Source organism: Ostrinia nubilalis, chromosome 13 (assembly GCF_963855985.1).
Source record: "Ostrinia nubilalis chromosome 13, ilOstNubi1.1, whole genome shotgun sequence".
NCBI classification, from domain to species: Eukaryota; Metazoa; Arthropoda; class Insecta; order Lepidoptera; family Crambidae; genus Ostrinia; species Ostrinia nubilalis.
The window spans coordinates 2,855,752-2,881,708 of record NC_087100.1 but is presented as its reverse complement, the minus strand read 5'-3'; the positions used below and the strand labels follow the sequence as shown (position 1 = coordinate 2,881,708).

General features: G+C 37.3%; 1 protein-coding gene across 2 annotated transcripts in view; it reads right to left on the bottom strand.

Annotated features, from left to right (window-relative positions):
- The window catches only part of LOC135077408 (F-box only protein 32), a 30,786-nt gene that overhangs the window by 1,840 nt on the left and 2,989 nt on the right, over window positions 1-25,957 (bottom strand). For both annotated transcript variants that reach the window (XM_063971944.1, XM_063971943.1), the window contains 6 exons: window positions 5,609-5,699; window positions 4,749-4,938; window positions 3,669-3,850; window positions 3,030-3,122; window positions 2,247-2,413; window positions 1,274-1,382 (listed from right to left, as the gene is read on the bottom strand). In XM_063971944.1, the coding sequence (XP_063828014.1) occupies window positions 1,274-1,382; window positions 2,247-2,413; window positions 3,030-3,122; window positions 3,669-3,850; window positions 4,749-4,938; window positions 5,609-5,699 (832 nt within the window). The remainder of the gene's footprint in view (window positions 1-1,273; window positions 1,383-2,246; window positions 2,414-3,029; window positions 3,123-3,668; window positions 3,851-4,748; window positions 4,939-5,608; window positions 5,700-25,957) is intronic.

Sequence of the window (25,957 nt, the reverse complement as noted above, 5' to 3'; positions counted from 1 at the left end):
TATACAGGGTGGAATTTTTTAATGCCACCTTAAAAAGGAAAGTACTCTTAATATTGTAGATAGAAAATTTTTCTCAATGAAAACATTCCTTTATTTTTGAAAAGAAATAGAATTGCAATCAAAGATTTCCAATAATTTGCTTGCCACACCCGGGAATCGAACCAACTAAAATCTGCTAAAAATTACACCCTGTATTTTTATTACATCGATCGTTAGGGTTAAGTATAAGGATGAAATCTATCTAACAAACTTGATAAATCAAATGAAAGGAAAACCATGAAATCTTCAATTATTTTAAATATGTACAGGAAATTGTATGGTATGGTAGAGAATTATCGAAAAAAAATCGTAAATCTTTGAATGCAGTTCTCTTTCTTTTCAAAAATAAAGGAATGTTTTCTTTCAGTAAAATTTTCTATCTACAGTATTAAGTAAGAGTACTTTCCCTCCAGGTGGCATTACAAAATTCCACCCTGTAGTATAGTACCACAATCACAACAACATCAAAACCATATCGGTAGGTGACATACTTTTATGCTGTCAATATGCGATTCTCCCGCCTCAAGGTTCAGCCAAACCAACGCGATCAGCCGGTGGGCAGCGATGGCTATCAGAAACGCATTGATCGCTATCCCTGCACGCGTTGGTTTGGCTGATCCTTTACTCTTGTATGGCCATGGGGACTATGACGTCATCATCAAAGCTGCAATCAAAAATCTAATTTTTACAGCCAATTGAAATCTAACACGATTTTCAAGGCTGGAATGAAGTGTTGCGCTTCTTGCTTATCTCTTTGAAGTTGAATTGAGATCACCCACACAATTTTAATCTATGATTCAGTAGTTAGCAGTTACCTATCATATCAATGCAATTGCCGATTAAAGATAACAGGGCAATCAATAGCTCATACACAAATAAATACTCATGTTTATCACGCACACACTTCCTCTTCGTATGTTTTCAGCTAAAGGATCTAATTGAAACAGTCGAACTTAGAATCACCATCAAATCTTATTTGAATCGCCACATAAGTAGACATATTGCAAACTCCTACGCAAATTCTATCACTTCAAATAAAAGCCTCCTGGGATACAAAATTCCACTTGTTACCAGTCTTCCTAACGGTTCAGACTTTAAGGTGCTTTAAGTTACCTATTTTTAATGTCAGTGTGACTTGATGGGATTTTTATCCCAACGAGTAGGTACCTAATACTCCTATCGGTGTGAACAAACGCATAATTTTCACCATAGAATTTATAATAAAAATATTCACCTGATCAGCTATACACGGGTGCCCGAGCGACCGCCAGAAAAGGCACTTGCAATGGCGGCACAGGGACAAAGTCTCCGCGTACTGGGCGTCTTCTCTCAGTCCGTACAACCTGGGAAGCGATTATGATGTAACTAATCATATTGTTTATTTTATGGACTTATATCCAGCTACTAGCTGCTAACGTGGATTTCGCTCTCTCTCAGAGAAAGAGCATATTATATTGGAATATATTTCTAAACCGGCAGACAGTGGTGACTGAGTTTGTTGCGGCGCTTCTTCTCAGCACTTGCCAAATGTTTGTCTCGAAGAGCTGGTAGGGTAAAAAAAGAATGAGACATGTATAGGCTCCTTAAGAGCATTTGACGATTTGCAAATACTAATTTAATTAGTCTACACAAATAAAGATAATTTTGATTTTTTGAATCAAAAAAGCGAAAGAGGTAGTCATCAGTACATGATCAGTTTCAACCACGTTTTGAGTAAGTAGACACCTTTCCAGAAATTCCAGATTCATCATCATATTCAGGTCATTCGGTTTCCAGTAAGGACACGCTCCTGTTATCATTTACCTTTAGCAAAATATGATGAATTTGGCCTACACTGTCTAGCTAGAGCTAGACAGCAGGTAGCCAGACTGCTGGTTGTATAGACAGTTTTCTAGAATGGATAAAGGGAAAGGAAAAAAATGCTACTAAATACAAATTAGGTGCCCATATGGAACAAACGTGGGTTAAGTCTGATGTAAAGTAGGCGCACACCGTTGATTTTTCGTCGGCCGATAGTTTATTTGGGCAGTTGATCAGTATGGGCATGTATGGGAGTGCGCACACTACGCCGATTCAATTTGGCCGATTCTTCATACAATTTAAAATCGGGCACAACTATCGGCCAACTAAAAATCAACGGTGTGCGCCTACTCTTACTCTTCATTGTTCCTCTTAACGAACAATAAACAAAAAACAAAGTATCTTACTTCCTAAGCTGATGGAAGGTTTTCTTCCAATCGACGTCCTTATCGTCCTTGTCCTTCCCGAGCACGCCGTCAATCTGCTGCCGCGTGAAGTGGAACGTGACCAGCTCGCGCCAGATCCGTTGCTCGGTGCACACCGACGCCATCACGTTCCACGCTGATGACGCGGACTGAAGAGAAACATACCGCCTCTGTTACATTTAACCGCCTCTGTGGTCTAGTGGTAAGACCACCTGCTTCAGACGCAGAGGTCCCGGGTTCGATTCCCAGTGGGAGCAGATTTTTCTGTTCGGTTTGGTTGGTGGTAGGGCTTGTTCTAAGTCCGCCTGGCTAGCTACCACCATCTTACATAAGTCTGTCGCCATAACAACAATGTTAACAGCATTGTTGTGTTCCGGTAGTTAGAGGTAAGATAGCCAGTTCCTCCGTGGTTGAGGATTCCGGGTGAAGCTCGCTTCCACCTTCGGCCTGATCGTCACTTACCATCAGGAAAGATACAGGCTAAGAGCTTCCTCGTTGTGGATAAAAAAAAATACTTTCAACTTCAGATTCCTTAGGCGAGCAATTTGATGGAAAGGTCGACGCTTGCGATCTCATCTCGTTGATTGAGAGATAAAATCCGGATTCGACAAAAGACTAAAATCGGGACATCTAGGTTATGTAGGTAAATAAAATGTACAGTTCTAGAAGAAAACGAACTTAAAGCTCCACAAAAGTAGAAACACACAGCCTACTCATATGGTATTAAACTTATAATAATACTACAACACAATAACTGAAACTTACGTCCAAATCCCTGTGATCCGATATCCTAAGTAGAATTTCTCTAATGCACTCCTCAGGCAAATCGTGAAGCTTAGGCATTACTTCTGGACCAGGCTGAAACAAAAACATTACGTTAGGTAAGTATAGCCAGCTAGCACAGTGACAAATGGAAGCAATAAATGGAAGTGGGTAAAATAGATAAACTTTTTTGAAGAGTTTCTGTACGGTGATTCCCATCACTGCAACTCTAGTGTAAACTTTGCCTCGCGCAGCGCGGACAGAGCCACGACCAGCGGCGACGAGCGTTCTGTTCTTTTGTGACTCACCTCCAGTATGCGGATGCTGTTGGCGATGTGGTTGATGCGGGCGATGGCGGTGTCGTGGTGGCCCCACAGCGCGCGCGAGCCCAGCGGCCGGCCCCAGCAGGCCCGGCGCTCCGCCTCGCGCAGCGCGGAAAGAGCCACCACGAGCGTTCTGTTCTTTTGTGACTCACCTCCTGTATACGGATGCTGTTGGCGATGTGGTTGATGCGGGCGATGGCGGTGTCGTGGTGGCCCCACAGCGCGCGCGAGCCCAGCGGCCGGCCCCAGCAGGACCGGCGCTCCGCCTCGCGTAGCGCGGAAAGAGCCACCACGAGCGTTCTGTTCTTTTGTGACTCACCTCCTGTATACGGATGCTGTTAGCGATGTGGTTGATGCGGGCGATGGCGGTGTCGTGGTGGCCCCACAGCGCGCGCGAGCCCAGCGGCCGGCCCCAGCAGGCCCGGCGCTCTGCCTCGCGCAGCGCAGACAGAGCCACCACCAGTGCGCGTAAAGCGTTCAGGTTCTGCTTTGATGTGGCCACTGCGGAATATTGAGATCTTGGTACTTATCAATTAATGCTTGACTTAAGGATAATCTAAGTATACTCGTACAACAAGAGGGCACGTAGAGCGAGCTTGCATGGGGTCACGCATGTGAACGATTCAGTAACTCCACTAAGTGCGACCAGAGACCCGACTAGTTTTTTCTAGTGTTGTGAGGTGAGTCACACATAAGTCATTGATTTTGATCAAGTACTTTACTGACTGATATCACGATGGTTCCTAAAGTATTTTTATCCGCATTTCACCCACCTATAAAGTCTTGTCAAGTATATTCAAGATACAAATATCTTCAATCTATGCATTGTTTTTCACAGAGATTGAATGCAGTCCAGGCAGTCTTTTGTTCAGTCCGAAGTTCTAACCAAGCAGCAAAGCAACCAGTAGCGTAACTACTATAAGGTGGCAGAGCTGGCAAAATGCCACGGGCTCCCGACCCGAGAGGGCCCCGGCCCAAGACTCTAATCGCACTAAGGAAATGGTCCCCGGGCCCCCCTGAAAAATAACCCGAGATACGCCAAACGTCCCATGCACAGAATTTGCCTCGGATGGTATCATCATCATCATCTCAGCCATAGGACGTCCACTGCTGAACAAAGGCCTCCGCCAATGCTTTCCATGTTACCCGGTTGGTAGCGGCCTGCGTCCAGCGCTTTCCTGCTACCTTTATGATGTCTTCGGTCCACCTTGTGGGTGGACGTCCCACGCTGCGTTTTCCGGTACGCGGCCTCCATTCCAGAACCTTGCTGCCCCATCGGCCGTCAGTTCTGCGTACTATGTGCCCTGCCCATTGCCACTTCAGCTTGCTAATCCGTCGGGCTATGTCAGCGACTTTAGTTCGTTTACGGATGGCATAGTTACGCTGAAAGCAACCTTACCCTGATCAGCCAGCTGCTCCAGCATGCTCAGCAGCAGTTTCTGCGCAGCACCAGGCAGGTGCGTGAGCCGCTGTCCGCCCAGCAGCAGCTCAAGTAGCGCGCAGATGTAGTTGAACCTTCGCACGTCGCGGACGGCTGACGAGAAGTCCAGGCGCCGGACCGCTTCTGATAGGCCGTTGAAACCTGCAATCTTTAAAAGAACATTGTTGGGTGATGATTCGTTTGTTTCAGCCAAATGACGTCCACTGCTGGACAAAGGTCTCCCCCAAGGTTTTCTACAATGAACGGTCCTGCGCACACACTGAACCAATTCCACAATGAACGGATGACGATTATTTATGGTAAAAGGCAGAAGCTTCTCTGCTCGGCTCTTTATGAGATGGGAACTATTTGATCGATGACCTTAGGAGTTTGCATCCCTAACGCAGTTTGTATCTTCATACATCATTCGTTTCAGCCAAATGACGTCCACTGTTGGACCAAGGCCTCACCCAATGAGTTCCGACGACCGGTCTTGCGCTAACCGCGTTTAGGTAGGCTTCTTCATGTACAGCATCATGTTTTTCCAAGAGCTACTTAATGGTCACTGGATGCATTGGTGGCCAAGATGTAGATCATGGCTACACAGAAGTTGCAACAGTGAAGAAGAGTTGAGATTCGTTTTGTTTTTTTATTTTTGGATAATTTCACCCCTCTCACTTAATACTCCGAGATACTGGCATGAACAGGATAGCCTCGAAAATATGGAAGCAGAGAATCGTTGAATTCGGAAGATACAGTCTTGAAACTTAGAAGATAAAGAGAGTTTTGGAATTTGGAGGCTGTGAGCTTTAGTTTAAGTATTTTAGGGAATAACTTACTTCTCGGGTACATTTGATTGTGATGTGGCAGTGTGGAGGGACTCTGGAACCGGATTCGTTTGTTTTCTCACTATCTTCGCCTTCTTGTGACCTGGAAAAAAATAAAGGTTCCTATTACCACTTTAACTCTACATTCAATATGCATTCGTAAGTAGGTACTAAGTATTAACGTTATAAATGATCGTGATCATAAAACTAACCCTGGTATATTATTATGCGTCTGTGTAGTGAGTCCTTGCGTCTTAATTAGTTCCTCATAGTTATCAATTTTCCTTTGACCACATCACTGATTAGATAATAAATTAGTTCATCTATTTAATTAAATGCCTATCCTATTGTATTATGTTGCATAATCCGTTTTGTCATAGTTTTATTTCTCCCTACTTTCTCGTAGATATTAGTAAGATTTCTAGCCTCAGTGAGACGCAAGCAATAAGCCGTCTATTGTCCAACCCGTCATATCCAATACGTCCAGTGAAAGCCTTTCCGTTCGGCTTAGCATTGAGCTCGGCTCAGCCCCCGGCCTCGTCTGCCCTTAAACAAGATTTCACATAATTGCGGTTTCACTGCGATTATACGCAGGAATCGTATGGTACGATAATAAGTGTGTTGAGTTGGGGCTTTGTTCGAAAGGTGTACTTAATGAGGGCTATCGTTTTAGCGCTCACCAGTTAGCGCCACTGTAGAGTAAGGTCCTGTCACTTGCTAGTAGCGAAGACAGTGGCACCAACTGGTGAGCGCTAAAGTGGTAGGAGGACTATCGCATTTGCACAAGATGGCGCCACTGTAGAGTAAGGTCCTGTCAATCGCCAGGGGTGCCAACTGTTAAGTATAAAAACGATAGCCCTTATTGTGAAAAGGTAATGTGTCATTAGCAATTAAGCCTTCACGACGGTCTCTTTCTATGACCAATCGATGAGCATTGATGCGTCGAACTATAAGATAGGTCACTCAAACTCAGACGCGGATCCAGCTTTCAATAACTCTTCTTCTGGCGCAGTCGGGTAAAAAAGGTTGTGGTCACGATGCGAATAGTGCGATATGACTGTTTTAGCTACTTTACCATAGATTTAAATTATTATTTACACAACTGTATTTAAAAAAAACTATCTCTCTTTCACTGATTAACAATAAATGATAGAGTATGTGGACGCTGCGCATCACCGGAGTCTGTCTTATTTTTAACGTTAATTAAATTAATTAACGGCTTAAATGTGTAGTAGTAGTATGTTATGCAATATTACATCATTACAGTTCCATGTATCCCCCCCCCCCTTTGTTAAGAATTCAAAAATAAAACGGGGAAATGTCCGAAATACTGTACAGTGAAAATAGGTCGCTAGGCATTTGGTAAGCGTGACCCCATTCGAAGTCCGGGCTTGTTTGGCCTGTTCTGTGGTACAGTAATATAGGATATCTGAGGTCCCTTCAAACTGGATGTTGTTATCAGGTATGTTCCCGTAGAATAGTCACGTTGGGATCGATTATATCGGTTTAGATTAGAATAGTCGATAGTCAAAGCATGCAGTGGAGTGATCACTCACCAACGTTTCGATCAGATTACCTTTGCCCGCCACTTTGTCTGAGTGGATTTCGCAACCAAAACATTGAGGATTTATTTCATGCTAACTTTCCTAAAAGGTTTCTACAGACTACATCGCGTCATTTGGCAGGAATATAGGTACCTACCCTGGGACTGGGATTTAGAGATAATATGCAAACGTAGGCCGTAGCTTTAGGTAAGTAGGTATCTATCTATGTTATCATAACACCATGAAACTTCTGTGGTTGAGGCCGTTGAGGATTCCGGGTTCCGCTGCCACCTTCAGCTTAATCATCAGGAGAAATGCAGGCCACGAATTTCCGATAGTAGTTTAAAAATATTGCTGCTAAATTCAAACAGCTGAACTAGATTGAGAAAAATTGGAAAAGTTTTCAGTAAAAACCGAAATCCTCTCGAGCAGAAACTTCTACTAGCTGTAAAGAGGAGCTGTTTCACAAATCATAGGATATAATTTATTAGCAATTAATTTAGGTTAGAATAGAACAATTGAAAACCTTCAACCTTCACGTTCTAAAGATTAGTTTAGGATTAATGGAAGGCCACAACAAAAATAATGCCTCTTTGAACCTAACTAAACCTACATTGTGCACGTCTTCTTCACCGATTCTATTGTTTGTTAGCAATGCTAGGTCATTTAGACACCGTTAGCAAAGCTAAGCACTGGAAAGGTCACTGCACTCTAGTTTATGCATTGTTTATGACACAATGACTGATGTTGTTGATGGTTCAGGCAGGTTTTTGTTTATCAGGATCGTTTTTTGTTTTTTTAGTTTATTTTTACGCAGTTGGTTTTGTTTTTTAATTTTTTTTTATTTCAAACCAGTATCTTTTGGGGTCGATTTATGAAACCAATTTATGACTCGATATCAAAATCAAGCGTAGAGTCAAGCTTGAGATTGGTAACATTTGAAACCAATCTTCAATATATTCGTGTTCGTAATCTTCATTTAGTAAGCGGTAACAAATTTTAAATTGGATCAAGTGATTTTGTTTTGTTTAATTAAACGAAACTGGAGATTTATGCACCTAATGCATAAATCAGTCCACATTAATTAATCTGTGTAGATTTTAATTGCTTTTGTTTGAAAGCTGATACTTATTAGTTTCAGCCACTTACTTACGTGTTTTGCAATTTCAAACCTAAAATTAATGTGTAGATCGTGCATAAAAAATAAGCATATTCCAAAACTTTCTTACGTTGCAACTAGAGTTAGGTACACTTAACCCAATAAATAACTGTCCCCGGAATTGCCGGGAACCTGACAGCAATATCTGTCAGATACGTGACGCCTTTCCTATTTCATAAAATCCATATTCTATTTACGTAACGCGTTACTCAACTTTATAACCTCGGATTCAATTTCGTGTATCGAGATCGGATCGTGTGCACGAATACCTTACTATTTCTTTGACTAAACGCCAGTCATGGGGGTAATGCTAATGGAGTATACTGTATGTATACAGTTGATGAGATTTGCCGATATTAATATGTTACATAATCATAATGCATTTTGTCCTGCTTCCTACAAATATTATTAATGTGATAGTCTGTGAGGATGATGGATGTTTGTTGCTCTTTCGTGCAAAAACTTAACGGATTTTGATGAGACTTTACAGTGTTACAGTGAGACTGTACATCAATCAGTATAAACTGTAAGTAACAACATTTCTGCAACAATTTTCTTTAAAATCAACTCATCATTATTTCAGTTCCCAATTAAATACTTACAGCTATTTATTTGGGGAGAAATACTAATTATTTATTTCTCATTTTAGTTTATTTGCAAAATTTTCTAAGTTTATTGTGCGGACTGTACCGACCAATAATAAACTGCACAGCCTGCCTGCCTAACTTTACCTAAGAGAGTTACTAGACTCTCTACTCTAGAGTTTCCTTAACTAATAAAACTGAATAGGTAAATCATGTAACACTGTTTTATGTAAAATGGACTCCTATTTCATAATAGGGAAATTAATTTTCTTAAGAAAGCATTATAAATAGCTTAGACTTACTACGTCACTGCGCTCACAGTTTAGACCGAAACTCAAGAAGTGGTAGAAGTAGAGTTTGTAAACGTAACTGAACCTATCTGAAAATTAAAATCATACATTTTCTCTGGCATTTTCCTCGTACGAACCTAATTCTATTACCTGAGTCGAAGACTTGCCAGACATTATGTAAGAGCGTATGTATGTAGATTAATGATATAAGCGAAATTTCGATCATCTGTAACGCGAACGCGAAGTTAACGCGAAAAATACAATTCGCTTTGGGCAATCGCAACAAGCCTATTCGCTTCGTTGGATGCAAATTGACAAACATTTGGGGAATTTAACAGTAGAATGTTTTTTCGAGGGAAACGGGACGTTAAGTAGAAAATTTGTGGTAAAAAACGGAAAAAAGTTCTTTGTTTGGAACTTGTGGGTTTTATAAACTCTCACAGAGGTCTTAGCGTCAAACTTTATAAACCGCTATTCACCAATTAGGTTAATTTAAGCATAAAATAAAGTGCTCGTTATAGGTTACTTGATAGCAGTTGCCAATTAGAGTAAGTAAATCTTTTGAAAGGGTTTTATTTAGGTGATCTAAAAGTTGCGAAAGTTAGAAAGTCGCGTGAGTTTCAGTCAAACAAACAAAACAAAAACAAGTTAAAAATAAAAGTGACATAAGAACTTTTACTCAATACAGAACACATTCTGCTGAATCATCTTCATCGGGATTGAATAATACTTACCCATGACTTGCAATTGAGATCAATTTATTCGTATGCAATCGTTATGATACTGAAATACTTAGTTACGATCGAAACTGTCGGACACACGATGATAGTGCAAGATGATTTAGGTTGAACTGAAAATGTGTTTCGCTATACCTCGCCCTTTATTATTTTGAACATACTGACTATAATCAATTTCCTCATTAATGTAAATTAGATAATATCACTATAATTCTGAATTAGGTTTAAATAAAATATTACCTGCTCTGGTATTTCTCTTTCAACCTAATACATACTTAGAAGAATGCGTTAATTAAAAATAGGCAACGCTTTATTAATTAAGTAATTCACTTAAAAAGTGAATTCATGAATTAATAACATTCAATCAAACTAATAAATTTTTATTTATGTCTTGATTGATAGATCCTCGGCTACAGTCGTATTATTATAGAGATACGTAACTTTTATCAAAACTACATATTTTATAATTCACCAACAATTTACAAAACGGCCATCTTGTTATTTCTCAACCTACCTAGATAGTACATGTCCAGTCATTTAGAACTCTCAAGACGCATTCATCCGTAGAGCGCATCCGCTTATTCTGCGAACGGGGGAAGGGAACGCGGACCAAGATAGGTTGGTCGCGTAATATAGTGCAATAGTTTGTCTTTGAGAAGGTCGTTGACTTGGGATTCTCCTCGTAGCTGCATGAAATGAGCTGAATATTCTAACAAGGAATGACACACAGCAAATAAACAGTATGAAACAAATACGTGTTTCGTAATAGGAAAGTTGTAATTTGAAACAGCTGCGTTTATTGAAAATGTTGGAATGCGTTTTTCCTGTTTACATTTTATAACGCAGTTGTGATTCACTTCATTCAGTTCGCCGTTGCCTTTTCAGACGGCCATTTTTAATTGCATTGTATCATTATGAAAATTTTGTAATTGTATTTGTTTCGTAAATTTATTTTCTGTTATACATAAATAAAAATAGGAACTGAGTATTTTAAAAATTACATATACCGTTCGCTTTTATTACAGCACAGTTGGTACAGTAATAATAAGGGAATTAATCAATACATATTGTACATTATAAGTAGTTTATAGCTAACGTAATTTCATTAATTAAATTGCACACACGGTTACGTGTACTTGCTTAATGCATTAAACTGCCTTCTGCAATAAATCTGCGACTCAATTTGTCTTTCTAGCACGTCTAATGCATTTTTAATTGCAGCTTGAGCTGTTGCACGCGAGAAAGTGGCAAATGGCAGCACGACGATATTTAACTATGCCTTTGCCTGTAGCCAGTAACGTAGCTAGGTCCAAGGGCCCTGGGGCAAAAAAAAATGGGGCCCCACTGCAATTTAAACTGGTTAGGTTTTATCAAATTTATTGACACTAAACTTACTTACTCCTGAATTCCTGATACAGCATTAATTTTTTTAACCGTTCTCTTCTCTTCACAATAAAACCCACATCGATAGAATAAAACGCATCCGTCAAATTTCCCTAGTTATAACTTTCGAATTTCTCTACTACCTATTTATTTTGATAAGAATATAATTAACTTTTTAAAAAAATAAAACCGACTTCAAATGCGTGAACACAAAAAAAAACTAAAAATTAAAAATATTGCGTATAAAAAAGTTCATCCCCAATTTTCCACCCTTGGGGGTGAAATATTTTCTTCAAATTCGCATGAAACCACCCTTTTGATAATACCTATTCAACAAAAAAATAATCGTTCAAATTTATTTACAATCGGCGGAGATATTGCGTATAAAAAAGTTCATCTCCAATTTTCCACTCTTCACTCTCACTCCAGAAAAAACAACCCCCGTTTTTTCTATTATTAAATTTAAATGGGACCACCCTTGAGGTATTACCTATACGCCGAAAAAAGATTTGTTCAAATCGGTTCATAATTGGCGGAGTTATCGCGTAACAAACATAGAAAAAAAAAAAAAACATACGGGTCGAATTGAGAACCTCCTCCTTTTTTGAAGTCGGTTGAAAATGAGAGAAATTTTCAAAGTTCAGTTCAATTGAGATTTTCTGGTAAAGATTCGGGGGCCCCCTGAGTTTGTGGGCCCCGTGGGACTGCCCCGCCTAGCCCCTTAGTAGCTACGCCCCTGCCTGTAGCCCGGTAGAGCCGCCATATTGGGGGGAAATGAAAAGGAAAGTGAGCTGTCAACGCACGAGCTGAGACAACTGAAGGTGAAAATTAGCATCGACTTTGTAGCTTGGGCTTGTTTATTAGAAACCAGTTTCTTGCTCTTGCCAGTGTTTTTTTCCTTCCCCATGGCTTACGTGAGCGTAAGCTTATGTAAAGTAAGTAACGAAGGTTATTAACTTTTCTTTGTGGAAATCTTTGCAATCTTTGCAACAGCATTTGGTTGTTCCGTCTTTGTGAAAATCTTTGAAAGGCAGCAGCTTTGTTCAACAGTCGACAACATTTAGTTTCGAATAAAAAAAAGCAATTAAAAAACGAACAGCTAAATTGTGCATCATAAAGTCAGATCAGAGGAGCCGCTTGTAAATTATTCGATAGGATTAAGATTAAACGTTGGTGAAACGATCCAGAAAGTTCCTGTAGTGAATTAATTCCGGGTCGGCGCGTGCGCAGCTAATTCTGCCGGTCGCATGTTGTAAACCAATGGAACGCATCTTTGTTGAACAGTCGACAGCACATCACACTATACATTATATTGTTGTAATATCGCCCCTATTGCAACGTGATAAGATGCCACTGTGTTTAGCTTGACAAGTTTTCTACCAAGAGACGCTAGCAAAAGTGATAGATGATTGTGATCATCACGCATCTCAGATAATATATCAGGGGGACAATTATAAAAGTAACGAGAACTCTATGAACGTAATATTGTCATTAGGTATTAACTCACACCCAGTAATAATAATGCAAGAAGTTGTGTATAATACTGTAGAGTCTAAAGGGGTTGCTCAAGAGTCAAGCAAGACCATTAAGAAACCTTATTTATCCTGGAATATTATCTTGAAGAGTAAGTAAGTAAACCCAGAATAATAGTAAAGTCCTCAATAACTCACACAAGGCAATTTGAATACCTAAGTATTAGTCTAGAAGGTATTATAACACTGCGAGTGATTCCGCAATATATTAAATCATAATCATATAACATTTTTAATGAAAAGGTTGAAAGATTGCATACTTAGTTCTTGAGCGAACAATAAGTTAGTAAAACTGAAGATATAATAACAATAATAATGTAACTAGCTAAGTAAGTTGTAGAAGCAATAAAGGACTTTATTTTATTTATAACTAGCTTTCCGCCCGCGGCTTCGCCCGCGTGGAATTTTGTCTGTCACAGAAAAACTTTATCGCGCGCGTCCCTGTTTCAAAAACCGGGATAAAAACTATCCTATGTTCTTTCCCGGGACTCAAACTATCTCTATGCCAAATTTCATCAAAATCGGTTGCGAGGTTTAAGCGGGAAAGCGTAACAGACAGACAGACAGACAGACAGACAGACAGACAGACAGAGTTACTTTCGCATTTATAATATTAGTTGGGATTGGGATATCCGTTAAAGAAACGAAAAACTGAAGAATGCAACTTTGGTTACGTAGAATATAAGAAGAAGATCCTATAAGACTCGTACAAAGTAGGCAAAGACTTGTATGACTTGTATCGGTAATCCGGAGGAAAATAACGCACGCACGTGTTATACGAACACAGTCATATGCGTTGCATAACACACAATCCCTGACCTTGTATTGCTGCGACAAACGGACAGCGGGTTCAACTTTTATTATTATTGATACGGCCTTGCACTCACGTGCTGTTGATATAAAAGACCCTAAGGGGGCGTCCATAAATTACGTGAGACAATTTTGGCCATTTTTCAACCCCCCCGCCCCCCTTGGTGAGATTTGGTGAGATTTTGCCTGACCCCCTCCCCCACCCCCCTAATCTCACGTGATATTTAATAAAATGCCTATTTTGCAATGTCTATGCTTCGAGTCTATTAGATTTATATGAAAAAATCAGTAACCCAATGTCGTGCCACGCGCAGTGCAGGGTTCCGTAGCTTCCCGTCGTTTAGTAAGACAAGCAATTGCTTCAACCTAGGACCAGTTTTTTGATTCATAGTTAAAATAACTAATTGTTAAATTTTGCTACTAATGGTTAAATATTAATAAAATGTAAACTAATAGTTAAAAAATGTACTAAAAGTCAAGTTAAACATTGTTATAATTTTTTTTTCTGTTATTTAACCACTTGTCATTTGACATCTGTCAAATTTGACTATTGGTTACTTTAACTACAAATACATAATATTTTCATACGTATGTAATGTCATTTTTAGGGTTCCGTAGTCCTGAACCCTTAGAGTTTCGACATGTCTGTCTGTCTGTCCGAGGTTTCGCTTGGAAACTATTGGTACTGGGGAGCTGTAATTTTGTGAAGGTATTTATATTAATCACGCCGACAAAACGGTAAAATAAAATGTTCATAAAAAAAAATCTAGGGTAGCTCCCCTGCATGTAAAGTGGGGATGAATTTTTTCAAGGAAAACTATAACGGTTAAGATACATTACTTAGTTTAAGAGTAATAGTCATTTGACTCATGTATTATACAATTTCTTAAGCAGTAAAAATTCCTTAGAAGAAAATATGAAAAGTGACTTTATATGAAGTAATTGCTTGCTTCTGAAATACAGGGTGGAAACGTTAAGTGATCTCACTCGATTATTTCTAAACTATACAAGATATCGAAAAACTGATTACTGATTCTGAAAGTGCTTCCCGAGCTCTTTCAAACGATATTAGTAATAGGTTACAGAATTAACTGGATCTATCCGAAAATTCAATGTTTTCAGCCTCCATACTAAATGTATGCCACTATGCCAGCCACACAATATTAGAAGTGTTAATTTTTTTTATTTTAAATAATAAACACTTAAAATTAATTCGAAAATTGCATTCTAATTGAAAATTATTCATGGAAAACATTGGTTTTAGGCTTTACTTGCTATAATATTATCAAACCATGAGTGCCATGATTGTGGCAGTATTAAATGTATGGAAGCTGTAAACATTGAATTTTCGAATAGATCCAGTTTATTTTATAAATTATTATTGGTACCGTTGGATAGAGCTCGTGAAGCACTTTCAGGATCAGTTACCAGTTTTTGGATATCTTGTACAGTTTTTAATATTATGTGGTTTTACTAAATGTATGGAGGCTGGAAACATTGAATTTTCAGATAGGTCAAATTTATTGTGAAACCTATTATTGGCACTGTTGGATAGAGCTAGTGAAGCACTTTTAGGATCAGTAATCAGTTTTTGGATATCTTGTATAGTTTAGAAATAATCGAGTGAGATCACTTATCGTTTCCACCCTGTATATTGTGGTAACGACAGACAACTACGAAACCCTACACTGCGCGTGGCACGACACGCACTTGGCCAATTTTTTACGCAATAGCGATGCCGATGACGTTTTTTTTTTAAATTCGAATTTTCTTAATTTCGACATTTATTCTGCATCTTTAGTGTTCACAAATGCAGATGGAGGCATTTTTAGTTTAATTTGATTAGACGGTTTAGAATAAATTGTCATTATCATCATAAAAAAAATCATTTTTTTTTACTTCAATAACCCAGTTTTCTGGCAATTTTACTCTATTTCTTGCGGGAAAAATTACGTGATATTTTCCGAGACCCCCCCTCTCCCCCACGTGAGATTTAGTGAGGTTTTCGTTGACCCCCTCCCCCCCCTAAAAGCCTCACGTAATTTATGGACGCCCCCTAACGCATGTGCATATATTTCCTGGAGAAACTTCGTTGGGATATGCTATAAATAGCACGCTTTTTTATCCCCAACGAGGAAGCTCTTGGCCTGCATTTCACCTGATGGAAAATGATGATCAGGCCGAAGGTGGAAGCGAATTTCAACCGGAATCCTCACCCACAGAGGAATTGGCTATCTTAACAACGGTTCTGAACACATTAATGCATTCATGGTAAATATGACGACAGACAGTTAAGTAAGATGGTTGAATTCACCATAATCATAATCCTATCATATTTTTGTCTTAGAAAAATTCCGCTGGGGCATGCTATGGCCCACTTATTTATTATCCTCATACATTTGCAAAATCACCTCATTATCAATAAAATATTTGTAAAATTCGTTCTTAATTGCATCGAAATCAATATCTTACGGCAATTATAAAATACAGTTAACCTCTTTACAATATCCGTTAAGAAAATAAATCACTTTCTTACTTATGCATCTGTCGAACTAAGAGTAGAGAGAGTGCGAGGAAAAAATTAAACCATAAGAAAAGCTAAAACTTTCATGAACGAAATCGCTCCGTAAAAATTCTCTCCTTCACAAATATTTCGGCTGAATAGAGCCATAATCTACCAAGGTCATCTGAGGCGAATGTGTCTTGAAGAATACCTCTGAAAAGAACATAATATCGTCTCCTAATAAACAGTTATTCCCGAAAGACCATTCTATTTTGTTACGAGAGGTAAATGCCTTTTCTGAAGTAATGGACGTTTCGCAATTTTCAACGCCCAATGCTCTTTCTTATCTGGAATTTTATTTCTTTTGCAAGAATTCTTAGGACTTTCATGAAACATACCAAATTGATCAAGCGTGGTGAATTTTCTTATCTGTAATTTTAGACCCTAAACCTATTTACCCGGCTGCGCCAGGAGGGTTATTCATTTCTTTAGGGGATTTTTTACCCAACAAACAAAAAATGCTACACTCTGGCAGGTTGCAATAAAAAGCATAAAAAAAAGAAACGTGGAAAAGGACGTGCCTGGGACATTAATTTGAAAATAGAACAGTCCATAGACAGAATAGTTTTGCCAGCCAACGTTCGTGAGGCAAGCCCCTGACTCGGCACCCTGGCTTTCTGCCAAGGATGATCGGCCAACGACCAACCTTTAATCACTTCTAGCCGCATCTGTAAACGTTCTTAAGCATTTCCATTCCCGTTTTGAGAGTTCAAATAGTTTTGTTTCGTTCCTGTAGCAATTAAATGTCAACTGCTAAATCTGGACAGCAGTAAATTCCATGTTATTTATAGTCGATATCGTTTCAGGCCCGTCCTCTTTTAAAGTTAAGGGTATGAGGAATGTAAAGGATGTACAAAACTAAACAAAAAGAAAATTCAACCCTAATAGTACTTATAATGCTGCCTCTAAATTAATGCTACTAAATTAACTAGCGGAAAAATTGAGGCGACTTTTAAGGCCAGGAATTTAAATATTTAATGTGACCAGTACGATTTTTGATGAAATTGATGAATAAATGCAATTATTTTAAATTATGATTTATCACAACTTAATAAAGATTTATTAGGCTGATGACTTATTTCACACAAGTCGTGTAGGTATGACCGTATTTATTTATTTATTTATTTATTTAGGTTCACCATCAACTATTACATCAATATTTGCACAGACACTTTGACAATTCAATAATGTAAATGTATAGCTATATTAAGGTAAAAAACACCGCTTACATAATATTTAATGTTTGCTAATTATTTAAAGGAAAGAAAAAAAAAACAATAAAAAGTCTGTTAATCATTACAATTTACAATTTAGGTATGACTGATATTATTGTTTTGTTAATTATTATATTTAAACTTTTAGCGATTTATAATATCTTTTAATTAATCATTCGATGTAACGCAGTTAATCATTGTCATAGTTGCTATGACATTATTTTTATATCTATTTAAATAATTTACTTGGGTATTGGTGAATACTTTTAGAAATATTACAATTCACTAAAAATTTTAACCCATTTGGTATTAATTTTGAAGCATTTTGTCCTTTAATTTTTTAATCAAAATTTAGTTTTTTTAATTGAACCACGGACTTGGAGACAACATGACAAGAAGTACCCTTTGAAGCACTATTATTACTGCCTATCACAGAATCATTTATTATTGAACGAAACAACACACAAAATTATTAGCTATCATCTTCAATAAGTGACTCTCACTTCGGGCTGTCAAAAATATCTGCAATTAGAGGACATTAACCAACATTATTTCCATTGTAATGTTTCCCGCGGTCGTTTCGAAAATCGCCATTGCTTGCTTGTTACTTCGCTCCGTTACGTCAACTTAGAATTAAAGCGTATCATTACAAAACAATGAAATTTCGACAAATATCAGGTTTTAATGCAATAACGAGTAGATATTTACTGCTGAAATAATCGTGATGAAATATTTTGATTGGCTTCAAGTAAACGTGAACTGAAAACCGTTGGCTATATTTTTTAATTAATAAATCAATTACTATCCAGTCTAGATTAGAGAACTGAGAGATTATTCTCTTGTTAATATGAATTTAAAATAAAGAGAATTTTATATTGCACAAGCTGTAGAAAGTATTGTGTATTATTTACGATATAACTGATCGTTAACACACAAAATTAGAATGAATTTTCTCGAAAGGAATAAATTAAAGTCGTGACAAACAGTAGGCATGAATGGACGTAGCTGGTGCTGGTGTAAGCACCGTGAATCATCATCACCACCCATAATGGTATTGGCGCCGCTGTCTGTCATAACCACATGACCAGTGCTGCCATGCTAAGGTACTGGTTCTGGGCCAGATCCTAGAACCATGCATGCATGCATAATGTTATTCCATTTAGGTAGGTAGGTCCCTTACGCTAGCTTTGCAGCATTGTATAGATTAGTGAACTGCTGAACGCAAAGTTGGACAAAGTCCGGACATCTTCAGACAAATCCGGACAGATGGTAGCCCTAAATGTGAGGTAATAAAGCATCGGTGCTTGCAATCTGTCACGCACGTCATGGCGGTCACAAAGGCGGCACGGGCCCCACAGACAATAGTGGAAAATTAATTACGGAAAAATCGCAATTATTCCAGTGAAAGCGTCGCGAGAGTCTAACGGGTTAAGTTATATGGACATGTCACGGACAGTTAGTGGAACAAATAAGTAAGTCCTACACAGTACAATTATTGTATTTTTTTGAGTCAAATTGATCATTCTGGAGATCTCGTAGAAGAACGGGTGCTGACTTCATAACATAAGCTAAACACTGCGGAATCTTATATTAATCCTAATAGGAGCTAGGTACTTATGAATTTTGCAACAAAACTGATAGCCTGATGTGCTGCCGTAATTTGGCAATAACAATAGGCATAGGGCAAATAAATCGATCGCTGATTCAGGGAAATTTAAAAGGGGCAATCACCCGCTTGTTGGGCTTGGGTAGGACGGACTTGTTAACCCTTTCGCGGCGTAGGTGCCATAGACTTTGAGATCGTGTTTGAAAGTTTTCAAACTTGGAAGGAGGAAGTACCTATGTGGATTCAGTAATAATATTATGTTGCATACCTACTTATATGAATTGAATATAAAGTGAAGAACTTTAACGTAAACCATTTCGCAAACACTAACAAGTTTTAAAATAAGTAATTATAATAAAACTCTGTCAAACTAACTGTTATTAAGTAGTTTATTTTAAACTAACGTTATTGAAAAGTAACTTATTTACAATTTCCTACAAAAAAGCAAAACTTCCGCTTATTTGCATGTATGCGACGTAATTATAATAAGTACATATTACGTATTTGTCGTGGATTGCCAACGTGCATGACTTTCCAAACAGCAAAATATTTTTGTATGACTAAACTATTAACAAAATAACTTTTCCAAGTACGCTAAATATACGTTAAGTATTCTTGTGTTTTTAGGATTAGGTTCACTACAATAGCCCAGGTAGTAACTATTTTATAAATTAATATTATCGCCTGTTTTTTCAGTTCTTACTTTTGATAGTTTTATATTAGTTTTATCTGCATTTTTCTTACTCAAGTATGACCTTTCACAACCTAAAGTCACCTCTGACCGTTACTTCAACATAAAGGTCAAACTATTTTCGGCTCCAGTTAACAGCATACTGAAATGAAATTAGATTTTGCCAAAAAGTAAAAGCTCATCACAAGAACGCAGTTGGAGTGATTCAAGATAACTAAAGAGATTTAATTTAAGCAGACGTAGGTATAATTGAAGAATTAGAATTCCATTTCGCATACGAGGTCGTACCAATCGTATACGAATTAAGATTGGGTGCAGATTCGTATCCAAATTGTAGACGCCATTTAACGTTAGAGGAAACAAATTTAAAAAGCTTAATAAAAGATTTATCATCGTTATGGATTGATGAAAAGTTACCATGATGATATTTTAATGCAATTTTTTAAGAATACGCATTATTATACAATAAAAAATAGCGAAAATTCAAGGAGAGCTGACAAGTTCGACCCTGAAGCATCATAGATTTAGGAGACTCAAAGGTACAAAACGAAAGCCTAGCTATGATCTATTTATCAAAAGCTCTTCAATAAGTTTCTAAAGAGAGACCCAACGTAAATAACTGGTTACCTCTGTAATATTTGGGGTTGACTCTAACGCGACACACATCTGTTTGGCAGTCCCACCGACCTATTTATGAAATATAATATGACCTCTAACATCACTCCGTATGGTATGCTTTGGCGTGATAAGCTTTAGCAATCAACTCCAAGGATAGAGGAAGCTCTTTGTTCGTCTGTATCTTTTATGAGACAACTTTTTATGTTTAAGAAAAACCACTACAAAATTGTAGGTAATTATAAGAAAAAGGGAGAAGAAAACGCAATCGTAATCGAGGTGATGTCCCCTTGAAATGAAAACAAAGATTCAGTAACTGTTGAATGACTAATAATAAAAGACTTAGATACAGTAAAAGTAGATACGGTTGATATTAATGATAAGAACATACTGATATCTAAAATCTAGATGTTACTCGTATTAATTGGTCCATTAAACAGACCGCTTAGTCACTGATCAGGTGATGGTTTTGTCGTACTTCCATGCACCTGCAATGAGGGTGCTATACTACAATCACTGCACCAATCTGGGAACCACAATGTATTATTTTTTTCTTAGGCTTTGAGAAGGAGAATAATTGCATCCAAAACCTCTTGAGACAAGAGTTAAAAGAATAACAAAAGTTTAATTCACACAGTATAGGACTAAGCTCTTCTGAATCTTCAAAAAAGTCGAACTACTAAATTATTGTAGAGTTATTATTAAATCATACCAACTATTATTTTTTACTTAGCCTTATAATAATTGAAATTAAATTCTAATAAAATTCTAATTTGATAATTGGAATTGTACGTCCTGTTAAATTTCGACCATGGCCCGGATTCTTCGATATCTGTTGATAAGTCAATTCAGACAGACGGATTCAGATCACAACGCAATTTGATGTGATCGGCAATAAAATAGTAAACAATATTATTTCAAAATATCACTTTTTGATAGAAACCAGTAATACATTAGGTACTGAACAGATTTTGATAAACATGTCTCTAGCTATAGGCACAGAATAAGTAACTATAGGCTCCTGCTTCGAGCTGCTAGTTGTAGGTACGCACAAGCACAGCGCATGTACAACAGACAAAGGCACATCAAGCTTACCACTGTGGCATCTTGTTTAGTGGTAACAAGAGTGATTTTGCAACAAGTACCTACCGTTCAGCAAAATGTGGCTCTGGCTACGAGCCAAACAGCTACCGTTCCAGGCAGTAATTACCGTCACCCAATCTGATACTCATTTGTTTGACAACAGTGTCATCGTGAATCATGTATCACATTACATAAAGGCGGAAGACAACAATACAAATTACAACACAATCGCAGAAAAAATAATACAAACATTGGAAATTTTGTGTAAATAATAACTTAAAATGTAAAAAAAAGTATAATCATTCATTTTGTTTCGTTCTAGGTATTATCATTATTTGTTTTTAATCCCAACTAATATTATAAATGCGAAAGTAACTCTGTCTGTCTGTCTGTCTGTCTGTCTGTTACGCTTTCCCGCTTAAACCTCGCAACCGATTTTGATGAAATTTGGCATAGAGATAGTTTGAGTCCCGGGAAAGAACATAGGATAGTTTTTATCCCGGTTTTTGAAACAGGGACGCGCGCGATAAAGTTTTTCTGTGACAGACAAAATTCCACGCGGGCGAAGCCGCGGGCGGAAAGCTAGTATTTATAATAAAATTCATCGATGTAGCAGCTATTTAGTGGCGCTTAATGATCCTAGTAACTTATAACATACGAATGTACGAGTATAATGCATAAATATTATTAGTAAGGAAGCAATATATATTATTATCACTCACTAATAATCTCTGTTCTGGTACTGTATAGAAAACAAACTATAAATTTTATAGTGAAAAGGGACCTTATCTATATAAATTCTAATATAGAGGGTGCGAAGGCTGTTCAAACGGCCAAGGCCCAATCTCCGCCTCGAAAAATAGGTCAAGGCTCAAGGCCAACGGGAACCTGATATTGTATTTGAGCTACAGCCTCACCGAGGGACTGAGAATCCGAGATATTGAGCAAATAAAGTGCTACATCTTTTACGGAGAGGACGAGAATCCGAGATATCGAATAAAGTTCAGGGCAGCTCGTTACACCAATGCCTATTTTGGAAAAGGTAAATGAACTGCAAAACGGTCGGCTAAAAGAGTCGACTGAGTCATTTAATCAAGAAACGGCAAACAAATATCAGGATTTATTCTTAATGTGGCTCATTGTCTGATAAACATTTAGAAAGCAATGATATTATATAAAAACAAAAGCAGATATGTTATAAGCGTTCGCGTTGTGAATACTCAAATACGTCCCAATTGGGACGTCTTGTGTTTAGTCTTCGTGTGGCTTACGTCGTGCGCAATCGCGTGCGTACCATACCGTAAGTTCCTGTGTTCTTACCAAAATAAATAAAAAATGCCATCGTGTGTGTTTCGAAAGTGTACCAATTATGACTCTAAAGTAAACAAAATACAAGGGATCTCTTACCACATGTGATTATGCAAAATTATTTAGTATTTATATTTTCAATTATTTATGCAAACAATCAAGACGCCATGCGCCATGTTCAAGTTAAGAAAGAGAAAGCGATCTTGTTTTGACGTTAGAGCGATAAGGATGCGTGCGCTGCGGACATAGATTAGTTAGTGCAGAATCGTTAAAACTATAGCTATCTCTTTCATTTGCGTGCTATTTCGTATCTTTTGTTTCACTTATCAGTTACATTTGTCAATGTGTGCAATTTGGAATAGCTCGGCACGGATTAAAATCGTAATTTCTATGAACGTAACATATCTATAGTTCTTTAATATCATTGTTAGAAAGCCTTTGTGTTAAATTTTTACATAATTTTATTTGAATAATGATTTTTAATTGTTTTGTTGGGTTGTAAACTTGTAAGGACTTGGAGCAATCTATCCGGAGAACTACTTGATTTACCATTTTAGGACTTGGACATTGCCTGCCATTGCATTGACAATGCTAATTGCTAATGCGAAATAAAACTGGATTGCATCAGAGTGCTGCAACAAATCCAGGATAATATCTCAAAGTAGCAGCATAATGACATAATTTGAGTTTTAAGTGTGCACATAATAGTCCCAATGACATAGAGAAGCATTATCACTTTCTAGCAAACCGTTTAACAGAATGTAGCCCAATATGTTAATGGAGTTGAACAAATCGCTGAAGAAATGAGGAAAGCATATCGACAGCACTTATTTGAATTAAAGAAAGAAAGCCAGTTAAAGCCACTTTTAATGGAATTATGGCAAATACGAAGACAAAGCTAGGGAAGCTTCTTTACAAATGACAAAACCTGATGAACAATTTAGGCATTCGGAAAAGCAAAAGAATCATGATAAAAAATAAAACATTGGCGAAAATGATATTGCTTCAGATGATTCCAACCAACAACCATGATTCCAAGCAATCATTTTTTAGCTGCACTTTAAGATTGTTTTGAACATACACATCACACGGAAGCACTAATTAAAAATATTAAAGTCGACAAGAGGATTATAAAAATAACCAAAGCTGCTGAGTATTACAGGAGATATAAAAATAGCCGTATCCTTTTTCCTGTAGCGACGTGTTTCAACGGATCTTGAGTCAGATTGGCTTTTGAATGTTTAGAGATCCGTAGAAAGAAAATCCTCAGTATTGAGTTTGGGTATTGAGAGCTGGGTTTGTTACTAGTAAAAATGGTTCTAAGAATACTGACTCATTAGTTTTCACTGTTCAGTTAGATTTTTGGTTGCTTTGATATGAACAATCAGTTATTGTTAGTCAATAATTAAGTTGACGAAACAGTTAACTCCCTTTTACAACAAGTGCTTTTCAATATTATAAACCATTACAGTATCTTCGGAAGATTTTCCGTACATAAAGGGTAGAGTTAACAAATCAATCCTTTACCAAAATGGGAAAATATTGTTATCTTTCCAACTCCTCTATGTAATAAAATACAGTAAGAAAAGCGAAGCCAACAAAGTTTCAGAAAACTACTTACATAACAGTGTAACATTTTATAGGTCACTAGGTGGCTTAAAGTATCCTCTGCAATAAATTAGTGTTCTTTGAAGAATCTAGGAAATACTCGTACAGATGAGTGATTTGACCTGGCTAAGACCACGTTTCAGCCTGACCTAGTTTTTGGGAAAACAAATTTCTATTTGCTGTAGACCGGGCTGCAGTTTTGCCAATATCGTGCTAGAGAATATTTTGTCGATAGATTCAGTTGTATGTATGATTAATCTACTCCATATACTACAGTCCCTTTACAGTCCATTTTAGTTCAGTTTACGAAACTTGCTTATCACCGGTCTTCATCAGTGTAAAGGTGAAGATATTAGAATTTTGTAATTGCTTTTATCATTCGCAGTTCGGTTTTCGCAGATGCTTTAGGTGCTTTGATTCATAGTTTTGATGTTTACAGTCAGTTTTAGACTTCTGGTAAAGTTTGAATACCTAGTTGGCAATATTTTCGATCTTGGCAAGAATATGCACCAACGATTCTCGACCATTAAAATTTATTATTCAATAATAGGATCTTCCAAGGCGTTTGTGTCTCAATACACGTGTAATAACAACGTTATTTATTTGTTTAGGTGTTAATAAAAGCATTATAATATTTTTTTTAATATTAGGAGAGGGGGGCAGCTTTGGACAGGGGCAGCTTAGAACAAATGAATTTAAAAATCACTGGTTTAGGCTACAATGGTATAAATCATAATTTATATTGCCAGCACTGATGCGCATAGCTGTCACATCTCATTTTTAATATTTAACTGTAGGTTAACCGGTAAAAGTGATTTTTTGTTTTTGACTGCCAGTTTCGCACTTTTTTATTTTGGTTCTAAGGTTTTTGTGGACGTAGTTTTATAAAATAGTGAGTGGTTTGTTTATTATATGGAAGTTTAAATAGTTTCAATGAAGATTTGATAAGAAATTGCAACATAAAAGTATGTTTCGTTATTAAATTTATGTTTTTTTCTGGAAATATACCCATGGGGCAGCTTTGAACGAAATGGTTGGGGCACCTTTGAACTTTATTAATTTTCTTTTTTAAGTGGCATTATGAAACTTTAAGTTTTCCAATACTTCGTAGAAGGTTCTTACATCAAAAATAAGCAGATTGCTTTACTGTGACAGATAAAATTTCAAGCTGGGTGAAGTCCGGGCAAAAGCTAGTTTTAGTAGTTGATTGATATTTTTTAAATTATGAAGTTTTGTCTTTGATGTGTCATTAAAAAGAAAGTTTATTAGTATTTAGTTAATTGATATATCTTATATTTACTTTTTTTTAAATAATATCCCTAAGTTTTGTGTTACTTTGTACAAAGTGATTTAAAATAAAATAAACATGTTAAATTGATCCCAAATGACACTGATCATTTACAATTTTGTTTATTAATTATTTAAAAAATACACATTTATAAATATTTAGTTTTATTTCATTGAAAAAAATACTAATTCAAAACTGCCCCAGGCGTGTTCAAGGCTGCCCCGACTACGGGGCAGTTTTGAACATTTACAGGTCTGTGCAAAAATCTAAATATCTTAATGAGCGTTCATGAATAATTAAGAAGAACATCATTATTTTGTTGTGTGATAACCATGACCTCTATCTA